The sequence below is a fragment of the Pristiophorus japonicus genome, chromosome 6 (assembly GCF_044704955.1).
Source record: "Pristiophorus japonicus isolate sPriJap1 chromosome 6, sPriJap1.hap1, whole genome shotgun sequence".
Classification (NCBI taxonomy): Eukaryota; Metazoa; Chordata; class Chondrichthyes; family Pristiophoridae; genus Pristiophorus; species Pristiophorus japonicus.
The window spans coordinates 261,255,365-261,267,369 of NC_091982.1; the positions used below are offsets into that span (position 1 = coordinate 261,255,365).

At 42.8% G+C, this 12,005-nt stretch overlaps 1 protein-coding gene across 7 annotated transcripts in view; it reads left to right on the forward strand.

The window, feature by feature from the left end:
* The window catches only part of LOC139266063 (disks large homolog 1), a 493,057-nt gene that overhangs the window by 418,766 nt on the left and 62,286 nt on the right, over positions 1-12,005 (forward strand). For all 7 annotated transcript variants that reach the window (XM_070883900.1, XM_070883901.1, XM_070883902.1 and 4 more), the window contains one exon: positions 6,179-6,293. In XM_070883900.1, the coding sequence (XP_070740001.1) occupies positions 6,179-6,293 (115 nt within the window). The remainder of the gene's footprint in view (positions 1-6,178; positions 6,294-12,005) is intronic.

Consider the following 12,005-nt stretch of genomic DNA (forward strand, 5'->3'; position numbering starts at 1 on the left):
GAAAGTGTTTTATTTATTGATTTTTTAAAAATTATTTATTAATTTTTTTTTTATTTTATTGGTTGATTCATTTATGTTTTTAATCATTTATTATTGATGATGGCTCTTTATTTGTAAAACTGAAGTGTTTAATGTTTGTAAACTTCCCTTTCAACCCCCCCCCCCATTCCCTACGCCTGATTTGTAACCTACGCCTGATTTTCTAAAGTGTAGACAAGGTTTTTTCGAGCGTACAAAAATCTTCACTTACTCCATTCTAAGTTAGTTTGGAGTAAGTTTTCACTGCCGAAACTTTGAAAACAGGCGTAAGTGGCCGGACACGCCCCCTTTTGAAAAAAAATTCTGTTCCAAAGTGAAACTGTTCTAACTGACGAGAACTGGAGCAAACTAAATGCCGAGAATTCCGATTTCTAAGATGCTCCGTTCTACACCAGTTGCTCCAAAAAATCAGGAGCAACTGAGACCGAAACTTGGGCCCATAAAACCTATATCGATCACTAGTTCGGCCCCAACTGGAGTATTGTGGCCAATTCTGGTCACCACACTTTGGGAAGGACATAAAGGCTTTGGAGAGGGTACAGAAGAGATTTACTGGAACGGTTCCAAGGATGAGGGAATACAGTGAGAAGCTGGGGTGGTTCTCCTTGGTGTAGAGAAGGCTAGAAGGAGATTTGATACAGGTGATAAAAATCATGAAGGGTTTAGATAGAATAAATAAAGATGCACTGTTTTCAATGACTGAAGGGTTGATAGTGAGAGAGCTCAGATTTAAGATGATTGGCAAAAGAACCAGAGCTGACTTGAGGGGAAAAAAATTACTATTCTATGATTCTAATGACCACTACTATGTTCTCAGACTAATTGTGTAACAGGGTTGAACAATATAAATAAGGCCTTGCCAATGTCACCCACATCCCAAGAACAAATCATTAAAACTTTTGCTAAGAGTCAGCCATAGCTCAGTGAGTAGCACTCTTGCCACCGAGTCAGAAGGTTGTGGGTTTAAGTCCCACTCCAGGGATTTGAGCACAAAAATCTACGCCGACTCTCCAGTGCAGTGCTGAGGGAGCATTGCACTATCTATCAGAGGGTGCCATCTTTCGGATGAGACTTCAAACCAAGTGTGTCTCATGTGGACACACAATATCCCATGGCATTATTATCTCTGGTGTCCTGGCCAATATTTATCCCTCAATCAACATAACAAAAACAGATGATCTGGTCATTATCACATTGCTGTTTGTGTATTTCCTACATTACAACAGTACACTTCAAAAGTACTTCGCTGGCTGAAAAGCATTTTGGGATGTCCTGAGATCACGAAAGGCGTTATATAAATGCAAGTCGTTCTTTCTAAATCTTTGCACACATGACGAACTCTGACCAGTTTATTTAAAAGACACCAGTCACCTTGGATACTATGGAAGGAATGCTTAAAATAGAAACATAGAAAATAGGTGCAGGAGTAGGCCATTCGGCCCTTCTAGCCTGCACCGCCATTCAATGAGTTCATGGCTGAACATGCAACTTCAGTACCCCATTCCTGCTTTCTCGCCATACCCCTTGATCCCCCTAGTAGTAAGGACTTCATCTAACTCCTTTTTGAATATATTTAGTGAATTGGCCTCAACAACTTTCTGTGGTAGAGAATTCCACAGGTTCACCACTCTCTGGGTGAAGAACTTCCTCCTCATCTCGGTCCTAAATGGCTTACCCCTTATCCTTAGACTGTGTCCCCTGGTTCTGGACTTCCCCAACATTGGGAACATTCTTCCTGCATCGAACCTGTCTAACCCCGTCAGAATTTTAAACGTTTCTATGAGGTCCCCTCTCATTCTTCTGAACTCCAGTGAATACAAGCCCAGTTGATCCAGTCTTTCTTGATAGGTCAGTCCCGCCATCCCGGGAATCAGTCTGGTGAACCTTCGCTGCACTCCCTCAATAGCAAGAATGTCCTTCCTCAGGTTAGGAGACCAAAACTGTACACAATACTCCAGGTGTGGCCTCACCAAGGCCCTGTACAACTGTAGCAACACCTCCCTGCCCCTGTACTCAAATCCCCTCGCTATGAAGGCCAACATGCCATTTGCTTTCTTAACCGCCTGCTGTACCTGCATGCCAACCTTCAATGACTGATGTAATGGTTCTCAGTAGTTTTAGGTTTTTAATTAAGAAAAGAGCAAGAGAGGGGGATAAGGGAAATCAAATTGGTGCATGGGAATGCCATCACCTGCTGGTTCCCCTAAAGTCGCACACCATCCTGGACATATATGGTCGTTCCTTCATGACGCTGGGTCAAAATCCTGGAACTGCCTACCGAAGAGAATTGTGGCAGTACCTTCACCATATGAACTGCAGTGGTTCAAGAATATGGCCCAACACCACCTTCTCGAGGGCAACTCGGGGTGGGTAATAAGTCTTAGCCTTGCCAGTGCCACCCACATCCCGAGAATGAATTAAAAAAAAAAAAAAAATTATGCCAGGCTGCTTTGATGTACTTCGTTAGGGACTGACTTTAGAATGACTTACAAATGCTTGGGAGGAATATTGTCTGCCTCCACCCTCAGCCCACGAGAATGATGTATACTACAATGGGAACCTAAATAAGGGAGGGAAGGGCAGTCACTTAATTGACTAATACGGTTGACGGATGGGGGGAACAAACTATTTATTATGACTATAGAAGCAGGACAGATTAGGAAAAGGGAAGGTGCAACGAGACCTGGGTGTCATGGTACATCGGTCATTGAAGGTTGGCATGCAGGTACAGCAGGCGGTTAAGAAAGCAAATGGCACGTTGACCTTCATAGCAAGGGGATTTGAGTACAGGGGCAGGGAGGTGTTGCTACAGTTGTACAGGGCCTTGGTGAGGCCACACCTGGAGTATTGTGTACAGTTTTGGTCTCCTAACTTGAGGAAGGACATTCTTGCTATTGAGGGAGTGCAGCGAAGATTCACCAGACTGATTCCCGGGATGGCGGGACTGACCTATCAAGAAAGACTGGATCAACTGGGCTTGTATTCACTGGAGTTCAGAAGAATGAGAGGGGACCTCATAGAAACATTTAAAATTCTGACGGGTTTAGACAGGTTAGACGCAGGAAGAATGTTCCCAATGTTGGGGAAGTCCAAAACCAGGGGTCACAGTCTAAGGATAAGGGGTAAGCCATTTAGGACCGAGATGAGGAGAAACTTCTTCACCCAGAGAGTGGTGAACCTGTGGAATTCTCTACCACAGAAAGTAGTTGAGGCCAATTCACTAAATATATTCAAAAGGGAGTTAGATGAAGTCCTTACTACTCGGGGGATCAAGGGGTATGGTGAGAAAGCAGGAATGGGTTACTGAAGTTTCATGTTCAGCCATGAACTCATTGAATGGCGGTGCAGGCTAGAAGGGCTGAATGGCCTACTCCTGCACCTATTTTCTATGTTTCACTTTCTTTAACAAATCCCAGTGCATGTTGACATTACAAAGAAAGCACAACATATCTCAAATATATATTCAAATCATTCATGTTTCTTCAAGTGCATATCAAAGTATGCATTTTACTCTAAGCTTGCTTTAGCTTTTTATTTGAGTTCTGTTGAGATTACCTAAATTGAGACCTGCACAAGTCTTATCTGCAAATTAATTAGCAGCTTAGCATATTAATATTGCATTTTCCTGGTCTATTCTAGATGACTGCATGATAACTGATAACCCTGCTGTAAACAGCAGCCGGGTGATGAAACAAAGTGACTCTGTAGAGTCTGGTTGCATCTGTTACGAATTTTAGTTACAGTCTGTGACCTCCATTGTAGCATAGAGAAAGTGATAATCACTGCTTATCAGAAAGCTGGTTGTAACTGCGCGTGTAGTGATTGGATGTTCTAATTGAACGACAGTGGGGAAACGGGTGGAATTTACGGAAGAATGATGATCTGTTGAAGGTGATTTAAGATTGTTTCTGCTGTTGAAGGATAATGAATTAGGTTCGACAGAAAGCAAGTGAAGTTGTCCGTATGAGATTTCTAAAGGGATCAATGTGAGTATCATAATGCTGCAAAACCGTCATCCAGAATGGGTATACTTGAGATTAGCAAATCGTATCATGGAATTGCAGCATTTACCCTTTACAAATGTGCTTCACGTTGTTCATAGTAATATTTATTCTAGACAGCTCAAAAGAATGATATTAAATAATACGGTGGATTCAAAAGCCTAACACAAGTAACCGGTTCCAGCACCATAAGGTCAATAAATGTAAAATGCGGAGTGGCTTTGGCAAGTAATTAAAATATTCTTAGTTTCCAAGTCAGATTTTTTTTTAAGTGCTGTTATATTATTTAACCTTGATGGATACAGGATTATTTTCATGTTCTGTATTAACCTCTTATGGCTGTGAAAGAAGATTAAATCTGGGAAATTTGTAGCGGTAAAATTCAAGATCAACTTCAAAAATGTCGACAGCTGGCCAACTCAGTTTCTTTGTGACTTTGAGATGCTGAGATTTTTTCAGTTAATAACAGAGATTGCAAAGTGTGATTGTTTGCCAACAAGACAATGAAATTATTCAGGACAGCAGTTTGTTTTTTACCTTCTATCCTGTTAATATTTATATAATTTGTGCCTGTAACTGTTCAGAAATTTCCCTTTAGTTATTCCCTCCTGTTTTCTCTGGATCTGTCATTTAACAACAGCTGTTGTCCCTACGTGAAACGCCTGGTGTTAAAAGATATGATGAGTATATCATTGGTTAGCTGGAACTGAGTTACAGGCAGTAATTTAATTGAGAAGCTCAAATAACTCTTCATGTAAGCTATGCTTAAGGCAGTTATAACCATCTTTGGAGCCCCAAGATTTTGCCATCCTTGAAAACCCTCTTTTGTTATTACTCGCATATTAATTCAGTTTTACATGTGACTTTATTTTGTTCCATTATTTTGTCAATAATGGCAATTGTTTCAGAATGCACCAATCAATGTGCTGCACAGTCTTAATGCACCATGACTTCTACACAAGAGGATTAATTGTTCATTGAGAAATGATCCAAAGTTTTCTATCAAGCAATTTTATTTCCATTAAAATTCACAATCCCTTCAAGCAAATTTGTGACCGAATTCAACAGATCTCTAGACTGATATATTGTTCGTAATGATGCGCTTGTTTTAAAGTGTTGCTAGCTACAAGTAGTTTCTGTACAGCAATGGGACAGAAATTAATCCATCTCCAGAGATCGTCCAACTTTGCTCCCACTGTAACAGATGATTCTGTTCTCATTCAGTGTAATAACTTCTCTACCTGAGGTAGAGTGACATTGAGTCAATACTGTAGCTGGTTGCATAAGTGTAAAAGCGAGTAGAATATGTTGATTGACTAGTAACCCGTGCTTCACAAATTAAACTAAGGTGCAGCATTGGGAATCCAGGACCGAGGCCGTTCCGGATTCTGGGCTTTTCTGGACCTTCGATCGTCTTTCTGACGTTACGAATCTGGAAACACTCGAGCCCAGGTTTGGGTATTTCCAGATTTCGGAATGTCGGGGGCGTGGGGGGGCTGTTTGTTTGGGCGGGCTCCGTCATCGAGGAGGTGTTTGGACGGGCCCCGCCGCCAAGGAGCTGTTCGAGCACAGCCCCCCTCCCCCGCCAAGGATGTGTTCGGGCAGGCCCTGTCGCGGAGGTGGTGTTCGAGTAGGGCGCCCTCCCTCCCCCCCCCCCCCCACCCCGGGAGGAGGTGTTCGGGCAGGCCCTGTCGCGGAGGTGGTGTTCGAGTAGGGCGCCCTCCCCCCCCCCACCCCGGGAGGAGGTGTTCGGGCAGGCCCTGTCGCGGAGGTGGTGTTCGAGTAGGGCGCCCTCCCCCCCCCCACCCCGGGAGGAGGTGTTTGGGCAGGCCCCGTTGCGGAAGAGGTGTTCGGGCCGGCAAGGCGAGGCCCGAGGTCGGGCAACGGCAGGCCCCCGAGGTCGGTAGGTCCGGATTCCGGAACGTTTATTTTACGGATTCTGGACGACCCTGCCACCGATTGGTCCGGATTCCGGATCTGCAGATTTTCAACGCTGCATCTGTGGTCATGATCTGTCATCTAACACTGGCAGTTGCTTTTTTTTTAGATCGGAGCTGTGATGTGTTTATTCATTGCTTCGCTAATAGATGTGCAAAAGAAATATACACTGATTTTAGAAATCTTTTTTTTTCTCTCAGAATACAGCAGATTTGAAGCCAAAATCCATGACCTACGGGAGCAGATGATGAACAGCAGCATCAGCTCAGGATCAGGGTCACTGCGCACCAGCCAGAAGCGATCCCTTTATGTCAGGTAAAAAAACAAAGGCAAACCTATGCTCCTCTGTTGAAAATGGGGCCCTTACATGTTGTGCTCTTTAAACTACAAATTGTTTTGTGCAGTGGTACAGTTCCCAAATGTCTCTCATCCTCACTTAGCTTGTAATCTTGAAGACTACTTTTTCCATTCCCTGTGCATTTAGTATTTCAAATGATGTCTGTGAGTATCTTATGCTTGACATCAGAGGAAGAAATCTTGTCTCAGAAATAGATTTACATATATAAATATGTGAAGATCTCTTTGTAGTTTTCCAACTTCGTTAACGTTGCCATGCTGATGATGAAAGCTTTATCTTAAATTATTTTGCATTCTGTTGAGTGAATGATCTCTCATTGTATGTTCTGTAAATATTTTTCAGAAAAGTTTTATCACAATTAATCATTGACTTGTTGAATTGACTGACTAATTGAGTTGGATGCTAGTTTAGTTGAAGTTTAAAAGACAGTTGGATCACTTTTTGATTCAACGGAGTAGAAAATTGCGATAAATATTACAGCTGCTGCAGTGTCTTGTGAAATTTGTGCCCTCTGATTTTTTTTTCATGTTGCACTTCCTGTGTAGCACATCTCTGGGCAATTTCTAGGGCCCAAATTTGCCTAGGAGTTGCTCCGTTTTTTTTGGAGCAACTTGATTTTTCTGGAGTATCTTAAAAATCCCCATTGTGCACATTTAATTTATGTGCCAATGTAAGTGAGTTAGTTAGGATTTATTTTAGTTTAGTTTTTTTTTCAAAGGGAGCGTTACCAGCCATTTTGGCCATTTAAGCCAATATAAACAGCTAATAGTTGCTCCAAACTAACTTAGGCCAGCGTTTGTGGCCGCACAGAAAACCCTTGCAGAGAGTTAAGAAATCAGTGCTGGTAGGTACTTAATGACTTGACTAAAGAATGTGAATAGGATTAAACAGCTACACAGGACTGGCAAACTTCGCAAAGTTAATTTGCTATATAACAGAAGCATTCATGGAAGCTTAAACTACAAAAATAAAAGAAGTAAAGAGACAAAACATATTTACATAATTTTTTTAAAATATCCAAATAAAAAATAGAAGTACCTCCTGCTCGTAGGAAAGTATTTTCATCAACAGGGTTAAGGAAAGTCTTGAGTAAGCTCATTAAAATTACTGGCTACACAGTTATCACCTGTTCCTTTCTCCCACCAACCCCCCCCCCCCCCCCAAAATCAAAACTCTCCTCCTCCTCCCCTCACTCCCCCAAAATCAAAACACTCCACTCCTCTCTCCTCCCCCTGGATCAAAACTTTCCTCCTTTAACCCCTGCCCTATCAAAACTCTCCTCTCTATTGTAGAGGGAGAAAAGGCTGATTGAGTTGATTCTTGACTGTTGGTCAATCAGATAACAGTCTGTTTGCTTTCCAATTGGCGTTGGAATACATTTTGCGAGGTATGTTTCAGAGAAAACTATTATCAAGTGCTTAACTTTGACTTCAGAGAGTATTGCTGGCTTAGAGAGAGACAGAGGGTAATGATCAGAATGCAGTGTTATTTTGTTCACTGAGAATTTAAAAAGAACAAAGAATACGGCTGTCATGGGTAAGGAACAGACTAAGAACCCCGCACCAACCTGTTTCTTGTAGCCCTCAGTACCGGAAGGCAGCGGCCAGCCTGTGCAGCAGGCCACTTGGTCCGGGATAGGGGCAGCGCGCATAGGGTCCTGCTCACAGCCTGCAGGACATGCCGGGAGGGCGAGGAGCTACTGCGCATGCGCGCAGACTCCACTGCGCATGCGCGCAGTTGCCGGCACGGTTTTCGATGCAGGGCTGTAGCTCCGCACCCCACTCCACAAGAAACGGCCACGCCAGGACCCGGGGTGCACAGCAGAGCGGCCAGAATCCTTAGTAAGTTTTTTGCCGCCCTGTTAGCACACAAAGTCGGCGCAACTTGGGAGCGTGCGCCGGCAAAAAGGGTTCGGGAAATTTGGGCCCATAAAATTTACCACCTTTATGTCTGCTCTTCGCCTGCTAATCTCAAGATTTTTCCTCAACGCCACTGTTTTTTTGTTAATCTTTTCATTAGCCATTTTAAAATATGATACTGGTTATGTGCAACCACTTGAATGTTGCTTTTATCTGCTAATTACGGAGGATCTGTTTCAGTCGTAAAATGTTGGGCACTTGTGAATACTGTTCAGAGGAAACAAAGATTGTTATCAGAAACATTATTCCTACATTAGTCCAGCACTGTGCCTTAGGTCTGTTGTACAGCACAGAAACTAGCATGAAATATAAAAACAGATAGCAAGAGGTTCTATAGGTTTATAAAAAGGAAAAAAGTGGCTAAAGTAAATGTTGGTCCCTTAGAGGATGAGACCGGGGAATTAGTAATGTGGAACATGGAGATGGCAGAAACTCTGAACAAATATTTTGTATCAGTCTTTACGGTAGAGGACACTAACCATATCCCAACAGTGGATAGTTAAGAGGCTATGGGGCGGGGGAGGAACTTAACACAATCACAATCACTAAGGAGGTGGTACTCAATAGATAATGGGACTAAAGGCAGATAAATCCCCTGGACCTGATGGCTTGCATCCTAGGGTCTTAAGAGAATTAACGGCAGGGATAGTGGATGCATTGGTTGTAATTTACCAAAATTCCCTGGATTCTGGGGAGGTCCCAGCAGATTGGAAAACTGCAAATGTAATGCCCCTATTTAAAAAAAGGAGGCAGACAAAAAGCAGGAAGCTATAGACCAGTTAGCCTAACATCTGTGGTTAGGGAAATGTTGGAATCCATTATTAAAGAAGCAGTAGCAGGACATTTGGAAAAACATAATTCAGTCAGGCAGTCAGCATGGATTTATGAAGGGGAAGTCATGTTTGACAAATTTGCTGGAATTCTTTGAGGATGTAACGAACTGGGTGGATAAAGGGGAACCAGTGGATGTGGTGTATTTGGACTTCCAGAAGGCATTTGATACAGTGCCACATAAAAGGATACTGCACAAGATAAAAGTTCACAGGGTTGGGGGTAATATATTAGCATGGATAGAGGATTGGCTATCTAACAGAAAACAGCGAGTCGGGATAAATGGTTCATTCTCGGGTTGGCAATCAGTAACTAGTGGGGTGCCGCAGGGATCAGTGCTGGGACCTCAACTATTTACCATCTATATCAATGACTTGGAAGAAGGAACTGAGTGTAATGTAGCCAGGTTTGCTGACGATACAAAAATGGGAGTAAAAGCAATGTGTGAGGAGGACACAAAAAAACTGCAAAAGGACAGACAGGCTAAGTGAGTGGACAAAAATTTTGGCAGATGGAGTATAATGTTGGAAAGTGTGAGGTCATGCACTTTGGCAGAAAAAAATCAAAAGAGCAAGTTATTATTTAAAAGGAGAAAAATTGCAAAGTGCTGCAGTACAGCGGGACCTGGGGGTACTTGTGCATGAAACACAAAAGGTTATTATGCAGGTACAGCAAGTGATCTTGGCCTTTATTGCAAAAGGGATGGAGTATAAAAGCAAGGAAGCCTTGCTACAGGGTATTGGTGAGGCCACACCTGGAATACTGTGTACAGTTTTGGTTTCCATATTTCAGAAAGGGTATACTTGCTTTGGAGGCAGTTCAGAGAAGGTTCACTGGGTTGATTCCGGAGATGAGAGGGTTAACCTATTAGGGAAGGTTGAGTAGGATGGGCCTCTACTCATTGGAATTCAGAAGAATGAGAGGTGATCTTATCGAAACATATAAGATTTTGAGGGGGCTTGACAAGGTGGATGCAGAGAGGATGTTTCCACTGATAGGGGAGACTAGAACTCAGGGGCATAACCTTAGAATAAGGGGCCGCCCATTTAAAACTGAGATGAGGAGGAATTTCTGTGGAAGCTGGGACATGAATAAATTTAAGACAGGGATAGACAGATTCTTAAACGATAAGGGGTTATGGAGAGCGGCCAGGGAAGTGGACATGAGTCCATGATCATCAGATCAGCCATGATATTGAATGGCGGAGCAGGCTTGAGGGGCTGTATGGCCTACTCCTGCTCCTATTTCTTATGTTCTTATAATGCTGTGCATTGGCAGCCTATTTGAATGCAGTGGGTATCATAGCTGAGCCTAATCATGTCCTTGAATGATATCTCCCCAAGTCTACCTCTGACAGAGGTTACTGCTGGTCAGCAGTAGGAAACATTAGACAATAGTCCATGGGCACAAGGCCACTAGTAGCACCACTGTGCCACACTGATAGATCAGATAACTTCAGCGTAGACTGTGCATCGGACCTGAAACCTCCTTGGTTTATATCTCTCAACTTTTAAGTGGATTTTTTTTTATTCGCTCATGGGATGTAGGCATCGCTGGTAAGGCCAGCATTTATTGCCCATCCTTAATTGCCTTTTGAGAAGGTGTCCAAATGTATAACTGATAGCTAGGTCTCAGAGTCATTTCATCAGTAAAAGGCAGCCTCGCTGTGGAAGAAACAATTTACCCGAGTTATCGAGCAGTTTCTCACCCAGTGAATAGTGAGGAATTTCATGATTCTTCGCATAATGATGGATAATGGATGGAAATAGCACATATTTAGAACCCATTACACAGTTAGACACGTCCCCTTGTCGAAGATGACAAAGTACATTTGAGTGAAGTAGTTCCCATATGAATTGATTCTTGATTTTGATAGTATGTTGGTTAATATTTTCAGTGTGCTGATGGTGTGTAAAATGGTGGCCACCAGCAGAACACTGGCAAACAGGTGCAGGGTTATGTGCAGGCATTTTACTGCTTGAATTGACACGTTCCAGCAATGATTGTAATGTTTCCAGAATGGAAGACAATAAATATATTCTTTCAAGCTGGTAAAAGCTGAAGCAAGGCGATACATTTCTGAGGCTGCAGCAGTGGCATGGGCCCTCGAGGGACAGCAGGATTGGGAAATTGAGTCTGTGGTCGCGTGTGCCCAGTCTTCCGGCTGCCGATTTTGTGGGCGTAACTTGGAATATTTAAATTCGGTCCCTCGCACAAATTCCCACGGTGAACAAGGGACCACCCTCAAAACGCTGCTTGTGGTTTGAAGTGAGCATAGCAAGGTTCCTGGGGCCTGGTCCATTCAAGAAGGCCTCCTGAAACTAGGTAGATGCCGTGGTTTTTTTTAAAGTTTTTTTTTTTGCATTTACCAGTAAGTGTTGGTGCATTTTCCCTGATGGATTGCTTGTTTTATTTTTTAAACTGCAAACATTTATGCATTTTGTGGGGATTTTTGCTGGTACTGTTTTCCTTTATATCCTTGTTGGCATTTAAATGGGAACAGTAAAGTTTCTGAACAAGTTGGCTGCTTCAGATGTGGAATTAATGAAGGGCTAACAAATGAAGATCCAATGACAGCTCGGGCATTCTATCCACCCCTATCATTACTCTCTTGTTACATTCATGGGTTTTTATGTAAATGCTCTGCCTTGGTTCCCTGTCTAAACCTCTCCGCCTTCAAGATGCTCCTTAAAACCTGCCTCTTTGACCAATTTCTACTTGCGAGGCTCGGTGTCAAATTTTTTATCTCATAATACTCTTGTGAAGCACCTTGGGCCGTTTCACTACGTTAAAGGCGCTATATAAATACACGTTGTTGTTCCGCATCACTAATCTTATCCCTTGCGAACCACCACTGGATTAAGCTTCATCCAATTCCCCCAATCTGACTGGAAGTAGAGCTAATTGAATATATACAAC